This window comes from Homalodisca vitripennis, chromosome 2, assembly GCF_021130785.1.
Source record: "Homalodisca vitripennis isolate AUS2020 chromosome 2, UT_GWSS_2.1, whole genome shotgun sequence".
In the NCBI taxonomy this organism is placed as follows: domain Eukaryota; kingdom Metazoa; phylum Arthropoda; class Insecta; order Hemiptera; family Cicadellidae; genus Homalodisca; species Homalodisca vitripennis.
In genome coordinates, this window is record NC_060208.1 from 97078199 (window position 1) to 97105299 (window position 27101).

A 27101-nucleotide genomic window follows, 5' to 3' on the forward strand; every position below is an offset into this window, starting at 1 on the left:
AGGCGGCCCTTATCAGTTGTTACCGAAGTAGATAAGTCATTATAATTTGCCAGTTTGTAAATTCCACCAGTTCTTTGGGAATATCGATCAACGAGGCATGAAGCGTTCGAAAACATCATTCATACTTGAATTAAGGCCCTAAATTTCGACGACGAATTGTTATTTATTTAAAATATTTGAAATCAGTTATACGAAGCAATACAGAGGTATAGAACCTAGATCTCCACGAACAGCCCACACGATTCAATCTAAGAGTTGCTGCAGACTATTCTTCGACTGGAATCATTACTGTGCAAGAATTATTTGCGTTGATATTCCCATCAACTTTCCAGTTTGGGAAAAAAATTCCTTCACTCTATTTGGCACTTGTTTTCTGGAGACCCATTGGGTTGTTCCCGGGTAAATGAGCGTCAACCGTGAGGAAGATCTCTGTTTGTTGATCTTATACGGCCCTCCTAGTCCCTTAAACATTGCCGACTCAGCCTTGAAGCCAGACCCGCAGGCAGTTCTTAGGTTCACCATTGCTGCACATTAATACAGCAGTTCCTTTCTTGATGAAGATGAAGTCCTAAATTACAAGAGTCCCTTTCTTTGTGTAGCTGAACTCCTGAACTGCAGACAGAAATGCTCTACTAAGAATATATTTTTAAAGATGCAATTTCTCAGTTCAATTGTCTCCCCCTCCAAGAATCTGGGAAATTTTCGGGGAATAGTACTGTTTTCTGCCCCACACATGTATGGTCCCCATACTTTCGCTGAAGATAACCGAATTCCTCTGTTAGTGTATGATATTAATTTCTTTCTTTAGAAGCACCAACAAATAATTTTAATTATACTTCGAAGAAAACATTTTTTTTTAAGAAAATACAATTTACTCTAATAATGAATTTTTGTTCAACTAGTAATATTTTGAAATCACAATGTGTAACAAACAAGATAACAGACACATTTTAACATATAAGTTTTCTTTTCAAAAGTTACATTGTCTTTTCATTCAAATAGAAACCCGGAAGAATCGCACACAAAAAGTAAGTAAAAACAATTCCATTCTTAATATCAAACATGTATCATAACTTACACCTTTGCAGTGAGTACCTAAACATAATTTTTCCAATAGTTTAATATTTAGTTACATTAATTTATAAAGTAAAACCTTTCAATAAGTTTTTGACAAATGACGGCGTCAACGGTTATGTAGTAGACTGTTGTTATAGAACGGTTCAAGTTAACACCGGGTATATGACATATCGAGGAAGCCGTGGCCCACCCTTCTGACAGAACCGCCCTGTCCGCTGTCAATCTCGATTCCGCTTGGTAGCGGGGGTCGAACGGAACTGAACATACAAAAGTATAGCATTACACCAAAATGGAAGGCGCTGGTGCTTATGGCGGTGCTAAAGCAGGAGCTCCTTTCGACCCCTTCACATTTGTACAAAGGCCGCAAGTGATATTAAGAGCAGTATGTCTGGTGAGTGCGATATATTACAAATATTGTGGGTGTATGGTTTTGAGAATTTACAAATCACTTTCAGAAAATTAACAAGTTTTGGCGATATTGATTTTTCTCTCTCATACAAGTAAAAAATTTACTTCCTCGTCTTATGTCATGATACTAATGGTAAAATATTGACACAAAATGAAAGATTACACACCCTTCAATGCTATGTTATACATTTCGTTTCTATTAAAAGTAAATTTACTTTTAATTCCAAATATAGGTACATGATGATTTGTTTGTTCTAATAATCTAAAACAGAATTAAACTTTTGATACAACAAGATTTTACTATTTATTTATAATTATAATAAACACACACACACATACATGTTGATTTCTATAAAAGGCAATAGCCATATTTAATCTCAATAAAGATAGATTCACAAAAAGTACTTGCTTTGTGCATTTATTCTGAATGCATTGATTACTCTTCTTAATTTATTTAATCATGCATACCCAGAGGTACAAGCTACAGTTTAGTCATTATTAACCTTAGAACTGTCAAGGCATTTTTGCGATTTTGTAAGGCATATTACAAAAATCAACAAAATGTAGTTTTTATACTTACCTCATCATGTTGCATACTATTGTATTTAAAAGAAAATCTTTTTACATTTTATTTCACTATTATAATTATTTATAACCTTTTAGGCACTGTTATTATGCGTAGAAGAAAAAACAAGTTTGTCGTTGACCTAAAATTTAAAGTTTATCCCTTTGAAAAAGTAGTAAACCATTTTGTATGTAACATTTATTGTATAAAAAAGTTAGCAATAACTTATACTCTTAATAATCATAATTAAAATTAAGCCTATGTTTTATATCGTTAATTCTTATATAATAAATGTAAAATTTCAAAATTTGAAGAATTCTACTAAATTACAATAAATTAAGTATTTTGTTTCCAAATTCAAAACATACATTATTATAACCGTAGTTATTGTTTATAAATTTCAATTTGAAGGAAATGAGTTGGTCTATTTGAATCATGATAATTTTAATGAATAAATATGTATTTTTTATATCATTTTAATTGTTATATCGGAAGTTTGACCTTTAAAACAAATTACAATAAAAACAATATTATTGTCTAAAACAAACTGCAGATTTATTAAACAAATAATAAAATATGTTTTTGGTGTTACAATATAGAAATTTAACTTAGCTTGGTTGTAATATTTGCTCTTAACTTACATATTACATATATTAAAAAAAGAAATATAAATCAAACACTATACTCTCAGATTATGTTTTCTAATGTAGAATTTCTTCTAGTTTTACAAAATGTAATAAGTTCAAGAGAAAATGTTATAAGTTTCCCGTGATCAATGAAAAACTGAAAGACTTGTTTATGAGTTTTTGGCTAAACTTTGCCATAGAATAAAATGTGTAGCTCGAATGACAAAACAGCAAAAGCAGGAAGCAGATGACTAGATTGTAGCTGAAGAGACATAGAACACAGTAATAACTACATCAAACTTCTGAGAAAGTATTCAGGGATGAAACAAGAATATAGTGTGCCATGTGAAATGTATGTCATTGGTAATGCAGCAACAATGAATTGTGATTTTTTCCCAAAGTTCCCAAAGTTAATTTCAAGTGTCTTATATCAAAATATTCAGCATGTCTTCCTGAGTGTAATGATATATAGATCTCATCATAAGCTGTATTTGGATGCCAATAAATGCTGCAATATTAAAAGACACCTTTATCAAAAGACTCATCGTGAATGGAGGAAAACATACAAAGGATTCACCATGAGTCTTTAGCCAGTTCTAGAATTTAGAAAATGTATTCTTTTGCAAAACTCAGTTTATCACATTTACAATAGATTTTGAATCATAAATAATATTTTATGTGCAATGTATAAGAGTCAGTATATATACTTTTTATTTTAATTATAAAGTGGGAATGTTGCAATACAATAAATAATAAATGGCAATTCTGGTGACATAGGTTTTTGGATTTTTCTAATTTCCCATGAAACATCACAAATACTAATGTCGACTGACTAAAACGTGTGTGGAGATGTCCCAGACTCCCACTTAAAGGATCACCAGTTCTGATTAATAAGTCAATGTTCTTAAAATTTTGTTTACATTGTTCATTTTTTATAAACACAAAACATCATTGTTGGTATCCCATTTGAGTGAATACAACATAACCCTCCAAAATAACATTTAACATGCTATGAGGGATTAGCAATTTGTTGATAATTTATTTTTCTTATTGTACAAATTACATAAAAAAATTGAGTGCTTGTTATGTGCCAGAATACATAAAATACCAGCCAAACTGAAATAAAACAGGAAATATGTAGAGCTCAAGAGTAATTTTTGAAATTTATTGTTAATTCTCAGAACAAAAATATTTATATAAAATATGATGAAGTGGATGAAAAATAATACTTCACAAATTTTCTTTATCCAAAAATAACAATTTAGTGTTTACTATTTCTCCGTTTAATTTCATTTGGTTTAAAGAGCATTATTTAATTCTAGTTGGCTGTTATGGTACAATGTTAATGGGATAAGACTGAAGAAATTGTCAGATATTAGCAATGTGTTTTTCCAAGCATTGAATAAGATTTTAAATACAGAAAATCATTGTAAACGTACAGTTCAGTTTTTTATTACTAAGAAATTCAAGTGTGAATGTGATGTGATTACTTTATTTGAATATACCACAAACTTTTTTATGTAAAGTTCAACCTCATTTATCTGGTCCAAATTGATATAGACCTTATTTATCCAGACTTCTTTTATCTGGATCTCTGTGTTATTTGGATCAGTTTACAGAGTGGAGGGAATCCAAGTTTTTAAAAAATAAAAAACTTTTGTTGAAGTTCCTGCGTAATTTGTTTTTCCTTCAAGCCATGTGTGGAGTTCAGAATAATGTGTACATTTTTATAACAATAATGTAGTAAGTTAACGAGAGGTTGATAATCATAAATTTGAAAGATGTAAATGATTGGATTGAGACCAACAATAGATTGGTACTATGACGTCCTTGAAAAAATCAATGCTGAGAGAAGCTCTACATTACTTATCGGTGATATAAATATTGACTGCCTTGCTAAAAATACTGACCACCACAAGCTAAGAGACATTCTTAGTAGCCACAACATGTATAGAGTTGAGCTCCCCCCAACCCGAAAAACACCAACATCTCAAACATCAATTGACTGTGTCTGTACCAACTTAATGGCAGAGGAACTGAATGTTCAAGTAATAGACACCTGTATATCTGACCATACAGGACAAATATGCAGAATTGCTATAAAAATGGACTCACCATTCACTTTAATGACAAAAAGACATATGACCAATAGAAATTTATTCAATTTAAAAAAACACATTGAAACAAGAAAACTGGGTTGATGTCTATAACACAACAAATCCAAATGATGCATATGATAAATTTAACACTACCATTCAACAGGCACTAAACTATACATGTCCACCAATTACTACGAGGCAACAAAGATACAAAAAACATCCAGTCAATGATCCAACTGCAGCAGAATTAAAACAACAGTTTTTAAGGGCACAAAACTTATACCACACAAGCGGTAGTGAGGAACATAAGAGGAGAGCATTCCCTTTAAAAAAGGAATATGACTTACAGCTCCGAAAAATAAGGCAAGACACCAATATAACTAAAATTGCTGAGGCTGATAACAAATCAAAAACCATTTGGCATATAATCCACTCAGAAAGGAAAACTAAAACAGAAATAAATCAGCTGACCAAAATTGACATCAATGGACAGGATACATCAGACCCATCAGAAATAGCAGACTATCTGAATAATTTTTTCACCACAACAGCAGAAGAAACAATTATGAAAAATGGAAACATAGACAAACAACAATCTTTACCAGCCCCCTCAACAGACCTTCCAAATCTTATACTGACACAAACTTGCAGGCAAGAAGTTTCCAAAATAATCAAATCACTGCAGCCTAAATCCTCAGCAGGGTACGATGATATATCCTCTAGATTGCTAAAGATATGTGAGAATGAACTTGTGGACCCTCTGGTAGACATCACCAATAAGTCTTTTAACTCTGGTATCTTCCCTTCGGCACTAAAAATTGCTAAAGTATACCCTAAATTCAAAAAGGACTCTCCCACACAAGCAGCTAACTACCGCCCCATCTCATTAATACCCACTTTTTCTAAAATAATTGAGAAAATTGTCTTGACTAGACTCTTTGACCACCTGACACTCCATCAGCTTTTGACACCACATCAACATGGCTTTCTGGCTGGGAAATCGACTAACACAGCATTGATCAGCTTAGTGGAATTCCTACTTGACCAAGAAGAAGAGGGAAACACATCGACTGCCATCCTCTTAGACTACAGCAAAGCCTTCGACTGCCTGGATCATGACTATCTCATAAGGAAATTAACAGCTCTTGGAATACAGGGAAGTGCAAAATCATGGTTCTCCAGCTATCTAACCAAAAGAAGCCAACTGGTGGAAATAACACATTCAGCAAATGGCAAATCAAAATCAATTAGATCCAAACTGAAGCGAATCACAAGAGGAGTCCCTCAAGGATCAGTGTTGGGGCCTGTTCTGTTTATCCTTTACACGAATGACTTCCCTAATAAAATTGCTGAGGCTGATAACAAATCAAAAACCATTTGGCATATAATCAACTCAGAAAGGAAAACTAAAACAGAAATAAATCAGCTGACCAAAATTGACATCAATGGACAGGATACATCAGACCCATCAGAAATAGCAGACTATCTGAATAATTTTTTCACCACAACAGCAGAAGAAACAATTATGAAAAATGGAAACATAGACAAACAACAATCTTTACCAGCCCCCTCAACAGACCTTCCAAATCTTATACTGACACAAACTTGCAGGCAAGAAGTTTCCAAAATAATCAAATCACTGCAGCCTAAATCCTCAGCAGGGTATGATGATATATCCTCTAGATTGCTAAAGATATGTGAGAATGAACTTGTGGACCCTCTGGTAGACATCACCAATAAGTCTTTTAACTCTGGTATCTTCCCTTCGGCACTAAAAATTGCTAAAGTATACCCTAAATTCAAAAAGGACTCTCCCACACAAGCAGCTAACTACCGCCCCATCTCATTAATACCCACTTTTTCTAAAATAATTGAGAAAATTGTCTTGACTAGACTCTTTGACCACCTGACACTCCATCAGCTTTTGACACCACATCAACATGGCTTTCTGGCTGGGAAATCGACTAACACAGCATTGATCAGCTTAGTGGAATTCCTACTTGACCAAGAAGAAGAGGGAAACACATCGACTGCCATCCTCTTAGACTACAGCAAAGCCTTCGACTGCCTGGATCATGACTATCTCATAAGGAAATTAACAGCTCTTGGAATACAGGGAAGTGCAAAATCATGGTTCTCCAGCTATCTAACCAAAAGAAGCCAACTGGTGGAAATAACACATTCAGCAAATGGCAAATCAAAATCAATTAGATCCAAACTGAAGCGAATCACAAGAGGAGTCCCTCAAGGATCAGTGTTGGGGCCTGTTCTGTTTATCCTTTACACGAATGACTTCCCTAAGCATATGCAAGGTTACTGCAAGTCTCTAATGTACGCTGATGACACTGTACTACTTCTTGGCAGACCAAAGGCAGAACAACTGGAAGTGGACAGTTATATTGCACTAAACAAGGCAGTTCAATACTGTCACAACAATGACCTTGTTGTGAATGACAACAAAACCAAGCATCTAGTCCTGGGGAGACGAAAAGAGCACACTGGAAGACTGCCTGAGCTGGAAGAAGCTACAGCTACCAAGTATCTTGGTGTTACTCTGGATGACAAACTATCATGGACAGAACACATAGACTCTCTTTGCAGCAAATTAAGCACAGGGCTGTTTGTGATAAGACGAATAAAAATTTTATGTGACATGACAACAGCTAAAATAGCCTACCATGCCCTTTTCGAATCACATCTACAATACGGAATTGCTGTCTGGGGTGGTACTACAGCAAGAAATCTCCAACGTGTCCTTGTCCTCCAAAAAAGAGCAATCAGAATTCTGAGCAACTTACAATCCAGAGAATCTTGTAGAAAAGCCTTCCAGGAGCTAAAGATCCTCACAGTACACAATTTGTACATCCTAGAGGCAATAAAACACGTATATATCAAGATGCCCGAACTAGCAAGCAATGGATCACAAACCCACCAACACAACACCAGGCATGCTCACAACTACTGCCTACCTATACACCATCTCAGCTCTACAGAGAAGAAAACAAGCTACTCTGGGGCAAAGATGTGGAACGCCTTGCCAGAAGAAATGAAGAAAACTGACAAGCTACTTTTTGGACAGCGCCTAAAGATCTGGCTACAAGACCGGCCCTTCTATTCTGTAAACGAATTCTTTGACAGAACTTCTAATTTGTAACTAAATGTAAAATGTTACCACAGCATTAGCTCTTAAGATAAACTTTATGACACTGTACTTATCTTGAAGATAATGTAATAAAGATATTTTGACTTTGACTTTGACTTTGACTATGATGACTGACATAAAAATCATATAAGTATCTCTTGTGATTAACGATAACAGAGGACAGTGAAGACATTTCTGCTAATGAAGAACCAAGAGAGTTCCATAACTCACCCTGATGCCACGTGCAGCTGGAACAATCAGTAGTTTATTTTGGATGTTAGTATGACACTTTATCAGTGGAAATAATGGTCTAAAAATTTGGTCTGTGTGACCATACTTTCCGGAAGGAGTGTACCACAGTTCAATAAAAATGACTGAGTTTTTTTAAGAAACCGTAAATAAGTTTTTCTTATTTTTTATTGCATTTCTTTCCTTTATAATAATCTAGCTGTAAAGCTCAATAATAAATTTGCTCTCTAATTATTTTTATATCAGTAACAAATAAATGCCTTACTATTAAAAATATATGTATTCTGGACTGGATTTTTGTTTATCTTGATCACTTCCAAAAGTAATTTTGTGTATGTGATTATTTATAGTAGCTTATTATAGCTTTTATTATAAATAGCTTTTGTTGAAGTATTGATGAGTTTAATAACATTGATGATGCTAATAGTTTAGTCTGAGGAGAATTACAATATTGAATTGAAGTACCTTCATACTGCGGTCTTTTTAAAATTATAGAATTGTTATACAATAAAAATCTTCTTTTAAATTCAGACGTGTTATATTGTATTTCTTTTAGTACAAAACAATCACTACAGAACTAAATTACAGCCAAATATTTGTATTAATAAAGACAGAATCAGCTGGAAAGAGAGTACATAATTTTTAGGGCTAGTAATAGATGAGAATTTAACCTAGGTCTACTGTGTGAACCTTGTTATTGATCAAATGTCTACTGCTTTATATGCTTTAAGACAAATGCAACAATGGTGCAGTATTGATACTTTTAAAACCATTTATTTGTCCCTAATTCCCTCACATATGCCGTAAGAAAGATCAATATATGGTGCTACTAACAAAAAAGAATTTGTACAAAATACTTCCGCAACAAAAAGGTACAATAAGAATTGTGAAACATTTTAAACAGACAGATTCAGTCAACAATATTTTCTCAGAAATGGAAATTTTTACTGTCTATAGTTTGTACATATTTGAATGTATAATATATGCTAAGCACCTTACTGGATCTTCAAATGAAGTCTTCTTGTCACTCAATTGAGGAGTCTTTAAATGAGAACGTTAATGAAAGAGATATGGTATAATTGTAATTAATTTAATCAGCTAGATTTTATGCAAGTTAGTTGTAAGAATTGTATCTACTTGTTTGACTCTATTCCTACACAATGTTTTATAAATAAATATAGAATAAAGATATTTTGAATTGAATTGAATGAATTGCTTTTACTGGGTTCAACCAGGCACAAAACCAATATCCCTTCTGGCTCAGTCAGAAGAAAGTTAGATTTCACATGAGGCTGTCATCTTGAAATGTCCAACTGAAGATGCATTGTTAGTTTAGATGTTTGATTCGCACACTGATGGGACAATAGCCCTTAATGTTGGAAATTTAAAATAATTGTAACCTTTCAAACATTTATAAAGTTCATAATTTTGAAACCTTATTTGACAAAAACTTTATAAAAAAGTAATTATTTCGAAAACTTCATTCTATAGTTGATCTTCAAATCAACTGTGAAATTTAATATCTTGCTAAATTGAAGGACCAGCATAATCATCTATTTTGTATATTGAGAAGAATTTTGTAACATTTTAGGTAGGTACCTTCTATTAACATCCAATTAAAATTAAATGTTAAGGGCTAAAAGTCCAATTCAGTGATATCTCTAATAAATTTGTTAAGAAAATCTAAACAAACAATTTAACACTTTTGTAAATACTAAAATTTAAAAACATATTTCAACATATTAAATTATTTGATTTGTATTCAATAAAAAGTTTAATTCATTAACTTTCTGTGTGTCTAAATCATTTATAATACTTTGTGTGTTTCTTATCTGCATATGCACATACTTGTATGTGTGTATTTGTTTAGGATAAGATATTAACGGTTCAGGTTCAGTAGACAGAATGTTGTGGATATTATGAACTTAATGTTTCAAAGCGAATGATTGGTTTAAACTCAGGAACCACTCATACATATTTCTGAGATCAAAATACCTTGCTTGCATCCTGCTGGAGTTAATCAAAATCAAAAGGTCATGTCCAAGTATTGACTGAAAATACACAAATGTGCGTTATAATTAACAGCAGGCTGCACTGAAACAACCTTCAGTTTTGCCCCATAAGACCAATATTAATAATAGAATTGTGGGCGATCTCTCATTTTAAATATACGATTTTAATACACATCCAAATGCTTTTTGGTTTTTCTTGTACAGTGTATAGTTTTTTTAATATACAACCAGTGAAGTAAAAAAAGTACAAGATTTTTCTGAGTACCAACAAGAATATTTAAAAAACTAAAAAGCATTTGGATGAGTGTTAATCCCATCTTTTACAGTAAGACATTTCCCATTTATATGACTTAAAATAAGGGCTTAAAAGCTTTTGAGATTTAACATTTTTCTTACAGGGTTAAAATCAAGATAACCACCAATATCAATTAGATACAGTTCACACTGAAGTAGTCTTATTAGGAAAATAATCCCGGACAATTTAGTATTTTACAGAGTTAATTTTAAATGCTCCTCCTATATTTATTCATCCGCCGCCAACCATTGTTGAGTACTAAATACTTCATCTTGACATAAAATTCACCAATTTAAAAGATTATTTGTTTTGGTATTGCTGTGTGATGGTTCTTAATTTAACATACAAAACGATTATTGAATTTTTTTACGTTTTAATTTATTGTTGTGATACGTAATTTCAGTTTATTTTCTTATGCTGAACACATTGCTCCCAATCATTAATGAATATTTGGCTTTAGATGTGTTTGTTATAACAAAATTGAATTTCAATAATTAAAATACAACTTTATGATGCATGTGAAATTACATTAGAGGTAATCTTTGTGAAATGTTTTAAGAAATAAATAATGCAAATCAAAATACTACTAATTTTATTAAATATTCTTGTAATTGAGATTTATTTACATCTAATACTCCAATATAATTATTCTACTTCATGGAAATGACTCAACTCAGACCTAATTGATATCAGGACTTTTGGCTTGTTTTTTTAACACTGCAATCTATAGGATTTGTTTCACATCAATTTTATTTAAACACACTATAATTTTTGTCATATCACATATAATATTATTTTATTGTTAATAATAAACATAGTTCCTTTATAATAATTTTAAAAATCTTTGATTATCTTTTTATCTCTTATATTTTTGTAATCTATTTGTTTACAGTTACTTTGAAATATGTGTTTAGTTTCTTAATACATATATGGAAGCAGTATTTAGTTTCTTAATATGTAAATAGAAGCAGAAGCATATTTAAAACAGGATGAAATGGTTGTGTGCTATGGCAAAAACAAAAGGATCTGGAATGATAAGTATATTACAGTAAAATATCAAACACGTTATATTGATTAGTCTCTGACAATAATAAAAAATACTCAATATTTAATTATAATTTATTAAAATTATTGCATTACTAGAAGATGAAAATGGCTTACAGCTTTGAGCAAAAGGTTAGCATGGTAGATTTATCTAAAATTCTCCTCGCAGAACTGTTATTACCTCACAAAGTTTCTATCACAAATTCCTCCCCTCTGTGTGGATGTGCAGTCTACTCTTTTTAAGTTGAGCTAACCACTAATATCTCGTGTGTGAAACAAACTGCAATTAAGTATTAAAATTTAGCAGTTCCTATAAATTGATACTGTGTATATTCTTGATCAATACAGTTCAACAAACAATATTGTTTGTCATTTGTTTAAAGTTTGATTCGAACTAGGTCAGTTTAGTGGTTGGTCATTCAGTGCAAATCTATTGTGATCTGTAGTTATCTGAGAGTTAGTGTCCATTGAGTTAACACAAACCCTTTTTGTGATTACTGACTTATGCATGATACAACGCTCTGATGTGGTTTGTTCATTTTAACTTAGATTTTAGTGTTGTGTCATGGTAGTTATTCACCTGAGGAAGGAACCAGATTGTGGATCTCAAACTTTAGTGTTACTGAGTGTTTCTTGTATCACTGAACAATGGCTAATGTTTCCTTCAATGTTATTTGTAATATGAAGTAAGAAAAAACCAAAATTGCAAATAAAATAGACAGTACACTGGCTCACTACTCCATTTAAACATCTGCTCTAACGTTTTATGAAACAATTGTAGCCACTACAATTAATTGAAAGTTATCTAAAAGACAGAGAACAAAAGGTTTATGTTAATAACCATTCCTCAGAATTCTTAAGTGTAGTTTCAGGGGTACCACAAGGCTCTGTTTTGGGACCCTTTTTATTTTTAGTATTTATTAATGATTTTACTATAAATGTACCATGTTTTTCAATGTTATATGCAGATGATACAACCTTGTTATGTTATAATACCAATCCTATTAATGTTAAAACCCAGCTTACAGATTCTCTAGAACAAGCCAAAATCTGGTGCTCTGTAAATAACCTAATAACTCAGTAAATTAGGCAAAATAAGGATGCAACCTCGGAATGAAAGATAATAAGCTAAAAATTTGCATACGTCTTTATTTTGATGGTATAACACTTAACTCAAAAGTCTCATATAATCACGTGTACGCGACTTAAGATATTTAAGGTCAAAGTTCACGAAAATCAGTTTTTTGCAAATATCTCGTTTCCATTACGCTAAATGACTTTGAAGGTGGTTAGAGAAATTGTAGAACGGAAAAATCTCTTCAACTTTTGTATGAAGTAAATTAATGTACGTTCAACCCTTTTTGAGATACAGCGCAAAGAGTAGGGGATCGCTTACCTGTATATACGATAATGCGAGTTCAGCTAGTAGAATACAATAAATAAATGAGTTATATTGTTAATTATTCACTTACTATTATTATTATTACTTAATACTATTATTATTGTTATTATTATTACCATTATTATTAATAGTTAATTAATAATTTATTAATCTGTAAAAATTAACGATTGTAAAGTTCCCATCGATTAATTACTACTCTTCCAGAGAATAGCTGTAAACAAAAAAATCCAAAATAATCTATGCAAAAACAAATCCTAAAGTGAATATGCACCTGATATTCTTGAATCTTTCTATTCTGATACTTTAGTAAACGAGAATGATGATAATGAATCCGATATTGAACAGTCAGAGGAAGAAGAAGAAGAAGACGACGAACAAGAAGAAAATTAAAACAAAAATATTAATCATTAATAAAAAAAGAAAATATTTAATATTTGAAATTTTAAGAAATTGATTATTGGATCAATAAATAAATATATAATTACAATTCATTTGAAATATTTCTTTTAATATTGTATGTTTGGTAAAAATAAAATAAGTATTATTTAGACAATACATAATTTATAATTAATATCTATAAATATGGTATATTAAATAATGAATAATAATAAAAATTTAATAATAATAACAATAATAATAGTATTAAGTAATAATAATAATAGTAAGTGAATAATTAACAATATAACTCATTTATTTATTGTATTCTACTGGCTGACCTCGCATTATCGTATATACTGGTAAGCGGTCCCCTACTCTTCGCGCTGTATCTCAAAAAGGGTTGAACGTACATTAATTTACTTTATACAAAAGTTGAAGAGAATTTTCCGTTCTACAATTTCTCTAACCACCTTCAAAGTCATTTAGCGTAAGGGAAACGAGATATTTGCAAAAAACTGATTTTCGTGAACTTTGACCTTAAATATCTTAAGTCGCGTACACATGATTATATGAGACTTTTGAGGTAAGTGTTATACCATAAAAATAAAGACTTATGCAAATTTTTAGCATATTATCTTTCATTCCGAAGTTGCATCCTTATTTTACCGGACTATAATGATTAATTGGGTATTTATCTTGACACTAAACTGAGCTGGGATGCACATGTCAACTATCTTTGCAAAAAACTACCTAGAGTAACTTGTCTCTTAAGAAAGTTAAGATCATGTGTCAGCTTGGAAACTTTGTTAATGGTCTACTTTGGTCTGTTTCATTCACAACTCAGCCATGGTGTAAGACTCTGGGGCAACTCAAGTGCAGCCAAAAAAGCTTTTGTTTGGCAAAAAAAGGCAATAAGAGCTATCACTGGTTTATCAGCTTCTGACTCTTGTAGAGCATCTTTTCCTGATCTCAACATCATGACATTGAGTTGCATATATATATATATATATATATATATATATATATATATATATATATATATACATATATATACAGTAATCTGCTACATGTTAAATAACATTTTGGTATGTTTAATAACCACAGTTTTTAATCATAATTATGAGACCAGACAATGCCTTAATTTAGTGACCCCAAATGTTAGGTTGGACAAGACTCATAAAAGTTTTAAATTTCAACAGTACATATTTTTTTTAAAGTTACCATTAGCAGTAAGGCAATTACCTTGTAATAAATACAAAAGTGTGATATGTAGTTGGTTAAGAAGAAAATGCTTTTATACCACTGAAGAATATTTTAACTGTAATTTTAATGATCTAAGAATTTGAATGTTGTTGTAATTTTTAATATACAATTTATTGTTTAATATTATGACTTAGCTGAATTAACTTGACAAAGCTTATTGTAATTTTGTTACTTAATAGCCAATAAAGAATCTGAATCTATGCAAGTTACCATACTACTTTAAAAAAGAAATCTATTTATTATTAAAGACTTTTTGTTCGCATAGAACAAAAAGCTGAGAATCATATTATTGCACTTTGTCCTAGAAGGGCTTTTGCGTTTGCTTCCAGAGTAAAAGATATTCAGGATGTGTAGGGTTGGAGGTCATTTACAAAAATGAAAAATTGGTGGTAGGGGCTTTCTCTTGTTGAAATCCCATGATGAGAGATAGCAAGCTCTAGTTTAGTCATGTCACTTTCGAAAAAGAGAAGGCCAGTTCTATTCGAGCCTCTCCAGTAAAGCAGGCACTCCCTCATGTTTGACTAGCAACAACATTTGACATTAAGATAACCTCACTCACTCTAACAATCTCCGCGGAAGACTAGACCCGTTAATCCACCCTTCTACCCTAATATCTTAACATTTGCTATTAGTGATGTCCCACTCCTGGACATCAATAGCCCAGATGTGACACATTGGGTTTTTTATGCAGAAGTGAATCCTACTAAGGTTAATTAATTAGTCAAATAGAACATTTTAGACATTGTCTTCTTTAGGCATTGTATTTATATTTCTTATGTGTCTTCATATTCGTAGGCAGTTTCTGAAACTTTTCTAATGTAGTATTTGTGATTGTTTACTTGAATGTTGTAGTTATTAGTAATATGAACCAAGTGTATTCTGTATGAGTTACCTGAATAATTTTTAACTTACTGTGAAATTATTTACTTTTAATTGAATAGTTAAATTAAGCTATTCTATTTCTAACAGCTTAAAAATTTCTTTTCTCTTGGAATACCACACGGTTGAATTCGGAAATGTTCTTAATCTATTTAAGGTATAAAACCAATACATTCCACAGAAACATTTCCCATGGTTTTGATAACTTATCTTTTAAACAGCACAAGATGGTTAAGGATAGGTAAAATAAAAACAAATATTTTCATAGTTGTTTTTATTATTCAATCAGTATTTTGTATAAGTGCACTGAATGCAAATTTTCACTTGATCCTTCAGCTGTTTGCGATCATCGTGTTTGGCTGCATATCCTCCCAAGGCTGGATGTATGATGAGAAGGAGAAACGGGAAGTATGCCTCTACAACCGTGACGCGAGTGCATGCCACTACGGAACCGGTGTGGCAGTTCTGGCATTCCTAGCATCCATCGGATTCCTGGTGGGTGAATTCCTGTTCGAGCAAATGTCATCTGTCAAGACCCGTAAACACTATGTCTTGCTAGACCTTGGATACTCATGTAAGTAGAAGTAGATATTACAGAAAATGTGCCTGTGCCACCCACTTTCATGTATTTTAGTATTTAAAAAATTATTATTCCAAATAGGTCATCTTTTAGCTATAACGTGTTATTTACTGTTCAAGCTTAAGATCTTAGGAATATTCAAAAGGTCCATGTAAAATTTGATGTATGTTTATTACTCTGTACTTTGGAATCCTACTTTAAACTTTAACAAAGCCTGACTTTGTACCCACACCAAGATAAATTATGCCCTTGTCTACACCCAGGAGGCTGTAATTTGTACTAATGATGTTGGTCTCTAGAAAACTTAGATACACATACTAACCTTTATACATGATTTTAGTAATTTTTCTTTATAAATATAAAAAACTTATGTACAAGGGCTATCTGAGAAGTAAGATTACAATGTATATTACATGAGGAAAGTTTGTACCAGAGGAGAGTAAGTACCACTCTTGTGTAGTGGAAAACCAATGGAAGAGAAAAAGCAGTCTCAATTTTTAGTTAAATGCTACTTTCTTGATAAAAGTCATGAACTGCTATTATGATTCATTATGAACATTTTTCAATTTATGGAAAGGAGCTAAAATTTAAATAACATGTGAAAAGACCAGTTGGAATTTCTCAAAATTCAGTTGAATCAACCCTTCCTACCAGAGCTACGTTATGGGTAGACAACACTAGACTTATGCATGTTGTTATTGCCAAATAGTGGATTAAAACTGACAGATTTCTTCTGTCCAATAATTAATGAAGGCAGAAGGAGAAGACTTATGGTATAACTTGTAATGTGACAATTCCAGCTGCCTGGACTGTGCTGTACTTCATCGGATTCTGCTACCTGGCCAACCAGTGGAGCAACGCTGAGACTCCTGAAGGGAACTACGGAGTGAACAATGTTCAGGCTGACTTATGACACACCTGGTATAACTTGTAATGTGACAATTCCAGCGGCCTGGACTGTGCTGTACTTCATCGGATTCTGCTACCTGGCCAACCAGTGGAGCAACGCTGAGACTCCTGAAGGGAACTACGGAGTGAACAATGTTCAGGCTGACTTATGACACACCTGGTATAACTTGTAATGTGACAATTCCAGCGGCCTGGACTGTGCTGTACTTCATCGGATTCTGCTACCTGGCCAACCAGTGGAGCAACGCTGAGACTCCTGAAGGGAACTACGGAGTGAACAATGTTCAGGCTGACTTATGACACACCTGGTATAACTTGTAATGTGACAATTCCAGCGGCCTGGACTGTGCTGTACTTCATCGGATTCTGCTACCTGGCCAACCAGTGGAGCAACGCTGAGACTCCTGAAGGGAACTACGGAGTGAACAATGTTCAGGCTGACTTATGACACACCTGGTATAACTTGTAATGTGACAATTCCAGCGGCCTGGACTGTGCTGTACTTCATCGGATTCTGCTACCTGGCCAACCAGTGGAGCAACGCTGAGACTCCTGAAGGGAACTACGGAGTGAACAATGTTCAGGCTGCCATCTGCTTCTCTTTCTTCTCCATCTTCACTTGGGTAACCACTTTATCTTCTTCTTTATTCAACTCAAAATATTACTAGGGTAGTTGGGACAAACTTTATTAGTATAAACATTAATTATTAAAAGTTTTATGAACTAATAATTACAATTATTAATTAGTGTTTATATAACTCAGTTCGTTTTCAAAAACTTTTAGTCTCCTATCTTACAAATACACAGCATACAGAAGTAGTGTGATGGAACAGAAATCATTTTAAAGTTTTTGGTAGAAATGTTCATTTCAGGGTGCCCTGAATAAGAGTGAACATGTTATACTTAGATTTTGTTAGAGTATCCTTAGAAGATAAGTTAATGAGTATCCTTGTTTACATGTACAGATTATTCAGATGGCCCAATTCTGAAAGGTTCGGGGCTAGTTCCATCAAGAACTTGAGATTTCACAGACCGTTTGAAAAGATTATTGATTTGTTTACATTTTTTTCTGAAAAACAATAACAAAAATTTGTCTTGGATACAATTAGCAAAAATTTAGAAATTTTATATAAATTTTTGTTTATGCCATAGTGTAATGCATTTTTTGTTTCTTGGAAGAATAAATAAACAAAAACATATTGAAAAAATACTACTGGTACTACTAATGTATGTGTTCTACACATACACATGCCATATGCGTATATCTGCACGCCGTACCACACATCATCAGACATTACTACGATAAAAGATTAGCATTTGTTATTAATTTATTTTTGGAGCGTCATGTATTCCATTTTGGTTTCCAATGGCACACCATTTTACCCAATCCTATATATATGCAGTACTTACATGACTTGTAATGTATGCAATAGACTAAAATAGGGCAATATGGATATTATCATAGCCCATAATTTTGATAGAATACATACTTCCATATACTACACTTTAAGGCTTGATAGTCACTTAAAATGGCATAAGCTGCATACCCATTAAAAGTTGCAAAATAATAAATTTCAATTTTTGAATGAATAGTAATAATAATATTTCTTTATTGTTTGATAAAAAATGTGTTGTTTAACAAACAAATGCGTTAGTGCATTATAATATGCAGTTCATCCACTCACCATTCAGAAATACAGGTACTTACATACACTCACACGCTCATGCTATTGATGCAGCTCTCCCTGGTCCAGTTCAAATTCCCTCACTCCGCCATCGAATATAAAGACACTGGGATGAGTGTTGAAAGTCTAGGACACAATTCAACATCTTAATTGAGTCTTGAACACCTGAGGCTGAGCTCGTTCATATTATTTTTAAGGCTGTTAATAAATACAGTACCTGTTTTTTAAAAGGCAGACATTCGTATGCCATTGTACAGTGTTGACTACTTGTAAAGAAACAAGGTTGTCGACTTCAACTACTTATGTTCATCTACTATTTTTTTTAGATAAGATTCAATCCATGAGAAGATTGATTAGAATAAAATGCTATTAATAAAAGTGATATAGTCTAGTAAATGATTTGATTTGTACTATGTTTAATATAATGTATTATATGAAATTTTTTTTGATAAGACATTTGGTTTTTAAGATATTTGTTTTTTTAGAGTTTAAAATTCAATAAATACTGGATTATTTTACCTAAAACATTAAGTGTTCATTATAAAATTAGTATTAGGAATTACTGTATATATTATATTTTATAATTTCCACTCAATTAGAGAGTTGTGAAAAATCTTGATTGGAACAGAATCACCCAAATAAAAATCTTTTAACTTTTGAACATGAAATTTTATAGAGAGTTGCAGTTCATGCTAGTTAGTTATGCACATAATAAGATATGAATCTTGAGAATTTATTAAAAATTGTTTAATAAGTTTATCTTAGCAACATTTTTTATTATTTTACTGAAAACAGAATTGTTTAAAAGAAATAAACAAAATTGAAAAGAAAACTATGTAGGCCTATGTAGGTATTGTGGGATATCTCAAAATGAAAGATTTTGTCCTCTGCCAAGAATTGTAATTCATAAGACTGTCTGTAGAATTTTGCATAAATGCATAAACTGTGTTTCTGTAATGCCTTAGTATTCGTAAAAACCAACTCTACATCTGATGAGTGCTTTTGAATAATTTTATTCCCAGACAATCTTTTGAGGCGGTAAAATTCAGTTTTTTTAATCATACGTTTTAATGTATGAAGAATGCTTAAATTCTGTGACAATTTCATTTTGTTCCTGCAACTTTAGGAATTTAAGTTTATAAAGAACTTGTTGTAATTTATAATTGATATTTATAGCTTGCTACTAAAAAAATTAATTAATTCATAGCAACTGTTGTAATTGTATTTTAAAGTGGAATAAAACCAATTTCATTATTTGGTCACAATTTTCCAAGGACATCAGCTGTTAATCCAAAGTGAAGAGGACTGATAAACTCTAGTTCAGGATGTCATTAATCTCTTACTACTGAAATGATTTATATTTGTCTGACAACTACGATGTTCACCTGTAGGCTGGCTGTGCTTGGTTTGCTTACCAGCGATTCCGAGCTGGAGTGGACACCGCCTTCGCCCCGAGCTACGAGGCTGACCCTAGTTCTCTCCCCGGGGCCGCCTACACCTCCTACCCTGGGGGACCAGACAGTGATACTGGCTACCAGGAGGCCCCCTTCAGCGGAAACCAGCAACGGGGTAATTTACTGTACTTTAGTAACAATCAGGGCCATTGTCAGACCAGTTCCCTCAGGTAATCTGCTTGTATTCCAGCCCCACATGCCACTCATGATAGACCTGGGATCAATCTAATGGTCTAGACTGATTCAAATTATTTTATTCAAGCCATCAACATACAAACAATAGGATACACCAAATATACATAATTGAGATCAAATACAGTTAGCTATAAAGCAATTAAAAATGTAATAATGCTAATGAACAAAAAAAAACTTTATGTGCTAAGGAACACATCAGATTAAATCATGACAAAATCCAGTACGTTAATATATGTCATACATATATATGGAATAAAATAGATTAACAATGTAAGTAATTTACTTATTAATGCTAGTGCTCTGCATTACTAGAATAAAGTTAAAAGACTTTGATAATAAACTCCATTTTACATGAACTGAGGCAGTAACTGAAACTACTGTACTGAAAAACTGCTTTTAATAAAATCTTGTAAAGACTATTGCACACTATTATCAGTGACTGTTAAGTTCTTGATATTTCTGTAGCTGTTGTATTATTATGATCAGAGATTTGATGAGCAATCACATTATATTTCAATACAAGTACAATATTCAAACTTGTATATAAACAATCTATTTATATTGTAACATTAATTTTTTTTTAAGTTTTAAACGTACCACTTCCATAATTATTTATAAATTATTTTAGATTGCTCATGTAAAATCTAATAGTGGTCTACATTACATACTTTATATACATCACTGCAAGATTTCAGTTTTAAATACTTTTCTATTATTATCTATGGTCATAGGCATCACATGCCTCCCTAACATTGTAACAAAATATAATAAATCAATAGTTTTATAGCTGAGGAATTGAAATAAAATAAGTCTCTGGTATTAAACCTAAGTCTTTAGTATAAATAAATTAAATTAGTCTACACATAGTACAAGTCATTTAACACATTCACTGTGGATGACAAAATTGCTGGCGTCAGAAAATGCGGGAATTCTTTTGTTTTTTACTTACCCAAAACTGAGTCAGGATAACCGAAAGGGTTGTCCAAGGTATCCCGGAAGCTTCGTTGGCCGGAACGGATGTCATGTCCATACCGAGTCTACTCTTCATCCGCACCGGGTGCCGGTCCCCGTGTTGTATGTGCTCGCAGCGCACTAGGTTTCGGCGCAAACACTCGCGAATTACACGTATTGAGGTGGGGCCCTCTGGGGGTGGGGGAAGCCACCTTCACCGTCCCTAGAACTGTTCGAACTCGACTCATTGTCTTCATCAGATGAAAAATTATCGTCAATAACATTATCGTCTTCCTCCATTATGAGTACATACACTTACACAGTCAAAAGACACTATAATCCACTCACACAATATCGCAAAGCATACACAACAAACAAAAATGGCGAACCGGTGACGAATCGCACCAACTGACTCACCGAAACAGGCACACCTCGCGATGAGTGTTACAGCCTTCCCGGGCAATTGCTCAGCTCACACTGAGGCAATATGAAAGCAGCTGCCATATGCCTAGCTCGCTCGTCCACCGCCCGGCGCGCCATTTTTGCATGATGAGCATGCTCGTCACCCGCAGTGAATGTGTTAAGTGTGAGAATGAAGTGGCTCGCCCGATTTTTCATATTTTGACTTAGTGAAGGTTGGTCATCTTGTACACTCCACTGCCAATGTGGATGTGACCTTGACAATAGAGCCGATTTGGAGGGCAAACTGTCCAGCCGGCCGACTCGGCACAACAGTCAGTTCAGTTGGGCATCACCTGTCATGCGCTCATGTCCATGCCATTAATATCTAGTATATGCTAACGCGATGAAGTTGAAGTTGTTAATTTTAACTGCTATAGTGTGTGTGTGTCACCATGTCGAAACAATTCAAATAAAAACTTAATCATATAGTTGTACATACCTTTAAGGGCATTACGGACAAATAGTAACTCTGATCAAGTTAATGGACTTTAGTATCTGTACCCTCCCCCTGCCAAATTAAAGGTCCATGCTACGCCTATGTCCATAGTTATAGTTTGTCTTGGTCAGATGATATTTGTTGATTAATCAGAAGGCTACCTCAGGTGAATTAAAAAAATATAACATATTGCATAACTTACACCAAACATTTTACAACTTAAAAACATTTTTATTAAGCTGAATGACAGTATGTAAGTAATCTAGTTTTCCATATTTCTCTAGTTGTGGCTTGGCTGTTATAGAATTTCTGCCTCATTCTTGGTTGAGTCAAAAGGAGTGACTTTATTAGTGGATGGAATAGGGGGTCTGTAGTAGTAAGATATTGAGTTTTGTATTACAAACGACTTTATTTTAAATTTTATATATTAATAGAGTAACTGTAGTTCTAATTGTAGTTGTAATTTTCTATTAAAATTATTTATTTTATTTAATGTGTGTTAATGTGTTTAAATGCCACTAAGAACCATGCTACTCTCACTGTTAAAATAGAGAATTTTTTTCAGGTCCAGGTGACTACCAAGCCCCTGCTTATTAAACAAGCAGGTGAAAAGTTGCCGACCTTGGAGTGATGGAGTTCAGGCTGTTCAGCAATACCACAAAAACCACTTCTCGCTCTTATAGATCAACATGTTCCACTCTTACAAATAAAGATATTCCCTTCTTCTAGACCAAGACTTCCCACACCTGCAGTCCAAAACCTCACACTCTAGTATACCAAGATTTCATAGTCTTATAAACTAAGGTCTTGTAGACCGTGATTTGCAGCTCATATAGACAATGACATTCCACTCTTTGAGAGGGTGATTGTATACTCTTCTAGACTGAAACCTACTTCAATGTTAGTCAAAGGCAAACTTATTTAATCTGGCCACTACTTCATTTCTAAGCAAATAATTGGTTTTTACTCTGTTCAGAACAATGTATAATTTGGGACATTTATATTAATACTAATCCCATTTACAAATATTAAAATAACATCTTAAACCGATTTCATTACTTATTTAGTCCTTAGATCATGATTTCTTCTTTATATTACCCATTGAAACCTGACAGTATTATAATGTACAATAAATAAATATAGCTTGTAATGATTTTATTTTCTTTTGGAAAAAGGTTTCTTATGTTAATAATGTAATAATTGAAAGATTCTTGAGTACCTGTCTTGACTTCATAATCATAATTTCCTTTCATTTAATCAGAAACAAATTTACAACTGTTTGTTTGGGTTCCTTGCTAAAAACACATGTTATAAATGGAGAAATGGTTTTTGTGGTAAAAAGAAAGAAGTTGACAATACTTAATTAGTGGGAAAATTATTTTTTGAGAGTTTAAAATGTTAACTGTCGGTATTGAATTGGCTTTGGTGTGATTGTGCTATCAGTTTTTGAAGGCACAGCAATCTTGTAAAAGTTGTGTGTATAGAGCATAATTCAAAATACATATTTTAGGATACCAACCATCAGTGGCATTAGTTTAGGAATGTGAAAAAGTGTCAAGGCTGAAGTGGACAGCACTGAGAAAGTTTTTCTTTATTTTGAAAACTTTTAATGATTGCATCTGTGAAACAATACATTACTAATACATTCTTTAATCATTGGTGATGGATTAAACTTAACCAAATTGGTGAATAAATTGCATACATGAAGACAACTAAGCAAATAGAGATTTAAATACCAATTAAGAGGAATAAAATCAGCACACCAATAAAGCAGCCTAAACTAAGGCCATTTTGTATATAACACCTCGGTTGTATATTTGTATAGTGTTGTAAACTTTTAACACTTTATAGCACAAGTGTTGAAAATGCAGCAGAATAGTAACATATTTTACATGTAAACCAACCAAACGTGTTTCAATACATCTATATTTCAAAATCCTGTAACTATAAAAATTAAATAGTATTTATAGCTAGAGTTCTTAAAGTAGTAGTAAATAAAACATATTTTTAGCTATGATAATAGCCAGAAAAAGCTATTGCCGGTTTTCTTTACTCCATTTATAAAAATATTTTCATGCTGTACAGCTTGTTGGCAGATACAAATAATGGTGATTTTTACCGTTTCAGTAATCCCTGATTGGTGTATGAAATCAAGGTAATGTTAAGAACTGTATATACTTGAGGTTGAGATTTTTACGTTTTGTTTCAAATAGTAGGAGAAAATAATTGTGTAAATACTTATCAACCGTGATCTGTTAGAGGACAAATATTGCATTGTGGGATACATGGAATGATCATAAGTTTACCTCCTGCTAGGTTTTAACCTTTCGCTGTCAGACATTTTACTGAGTTACATGAGAAAACTGTTATGTGTTTAGTCAAATGTATGGTTTTACAAAACCTGTGCTAAATTTTTATTTTCATATTAAATTTAGCAAATCAAATCAAATAATTAAGTAATTCCTGATTGATGTATGGAATCAATTCGTGCATTTAATGTTTAAATCTTCAAATAAAAATTTGAAACTTTAAAAATTAAAATACTTGCATGAATAGTGAAAAAATTATTGTTTTCAAAATATGAACAAGGTAGGATTACACCACATAAAGTTTCATGTAACAGGCTTTGCTGAGGTTGTATGTAAACTTTTAAGTCTATAATTGCATATGACAGATGTTAAAATGTCATATATTATACTTAATTTATTTACAAATTGAATTATTCTGTGATTTTCTTGCTGTTATACACAAGACTAATGTAAAAATGTTCACTAACGCTCAGCCAAATCCTATGGAGTGACTTACACCATCACCAAACTTAATATTGTCTGTATAGAAATGAAGTGTCATGCAAAATTTCAAGTCTAGGTAAATTCGTTCTCAAGTTATTGAGTGGTCAGATAGACAGAAATGAAATCTGTTTGGTCAATCAAGTGATATGCTTCACCCAATTACAAAGTAAACTTTGGTAACGAGTATATTCATTAAAGAGCTAACTACAAACTTTTAGTAGTTATAAAATTTACATGAAAAACATAGAAATAATCCAAAGATACGTACAGTTGTATAATTCCAAAGACGTTTAAAATTAATTTTCATTAAGCCATTCTATATTTTTGTATATAGTTTCATGGTGATTAGATCCATATAACATATTTAAAAACATTTTTGGAGACGTCTGACGTATAGGAGGTCAACAGCGAAAGGGCTGAAAGGAATCCGATACCAAACAAAGGCTTAACCTGTTGTAAAATTTTTACTGTGAGATCATTATTGTATATTGATTTGAGTTTGCTTCCCTATAAATTTAAAATGTTGAGTCACTCTTCTCCAAGTTGACTATTTCTACCTGTAACCATTTTAAAATTTGCAAGGAGCAAATTCAATACTGGCTTACTGTTTAAAATTCTTACAAATTAAACATGCTCTAATTAAGTCAAAATTTTAAAAATTTAATTGATCTCACTTCAGTCGATGAACTGGACATACATTATTTTCTAATTTAATTTATTAACTCTTTGAGGAATTGAAGCAGAAATACAGAATAAATGCTCTTGATCATTTAGGTAAAAGCCTATTCTAGCATTGTTGATTATCGTATATTGAACAAACCTTAATACCACATCTAGTCTAGTAAGTGTCAATGTTACCATAGCATAATAAATGTGTAGAATTAGCGTGACGGTTTATATTTTATTTTTATGGCTGTGCATATTGGATTGTCAGAAGTGATATGTTTGAATTAGCTTTAGTCCATTTGTTCTTTACATGTGATAAAATATTTTTAAGTTTTATTTTGCTTATTAATTTTATAATAATATTAAATTTTTAATTTCTTACTATTATTATGTAAAAAAAATGTTTTATTTTTTGTTGCTTTTTACAAGCAAAGTACAAATGTCATATGTATATTACATGATTGTATTTGTTTGTGCTAAATAATAATTTTGATTAAAAAATGAAATATGACTCTTATCATACATAGCTTAATACATTTTACACAATAATGAAAACAACAATACCTATCCACTGCCAAATTTTAATAATTAAACAATTATTTTTCTCTATATACGTTTTGATTGATCTAAAACTGGAAATACTGATTAGTATTAGAAACCAGAGCAGTATGATTTTTTGTTGCAGTCAAATTGTTTTGCTTGAGCTGAAACTGTGTGAAATGTGCCAAAACAAGCAGTGCTGAATAAAAAAAATAATTTATACAATCTTATTAAAATTACTTAAATAGAATTTTGAAAGTGATCTCCAATGCACGGTTTGTTTGGAACTTAAAATTTTTTTTAATTTTATATGTTGCATCTTTATAAAAATCAGATAAAATATAAGTGTATAACAAAACAACTTATTGTTTGTTTTGGCACAAACTGTTGTATTGTTTACTGTTCACTAGGTACAGAAAGTTACCAACCATTTAACCAACAATGTTCATTCAGTTATATTTTTTACAATTAATATCACTTAAGAAATGTTGAATATTGTTTATAAGAGTGAAATTCCATAAATATTTGTGTATCAAAGAATAAATAAAGTATTTAATGTTACCAAAATTATATTTTTGTGCAATAATTTACCTGGGTTTATATTTATTTTTAAGAAAAACGTCAATGCAAGATAATACATGGATACATTTTTTTGTACAAAACTATTTCTTTACATACACCTTCGTAATTTGAATTTTTAAATAAAAATGTAAACAAGACTGGGAAACAAAATTTTATATTAAAAGAGCCAGTTTTAAATCTTAAACAATCTTAAGATTCTTATTTGGAAAAATATAAACTCTTTTATAATAAAACCTAAATATTAAGAAGTGATTAACATGGTATGCCCTACGGTTCTGTTCTAGGATCATTACTATTTTATAATAAATATTTTCTATAGCATACTGAGAATTGATGAATGTGGTGTTGTCTCCAGAATTCTGTATTCTATTCATTACCAGTACAGTACTGAATGTACTGTTTACTTACAT

The 27101-nt window shown here is 32.1% G+C and overlaps 1 protein-coding gene across 1 annotated transcript; it reads left to right on the plus strand.

The window, feature by feature from the left end:
- Nucleotides 1–1286: 1286 nt before the first annotated feature.
- On the plus strand, nt 1287–26679 carry LOC124354381 (synaptogyrin). Its single transcript, XM_046804788.1, has 5 exons — nt 1287–1468; nt 15776–16013; nt 17412–17551; nt 20005–20182; nt 22677–26679. The coding sequence occupies exons 1-5, from the start codon at nt 1367–1369 to the stop codon at nt 22706–22708; spliced, it is 690 nt and encodes a 229-aa protein (XP_046660744.1). The 5' UTR covers nt 1287–1366; the 3' UTR covers nt 22709–26679.
- The last annotated feature ends 422 nt before the right edge of the window (nt 26680–27101 follow it).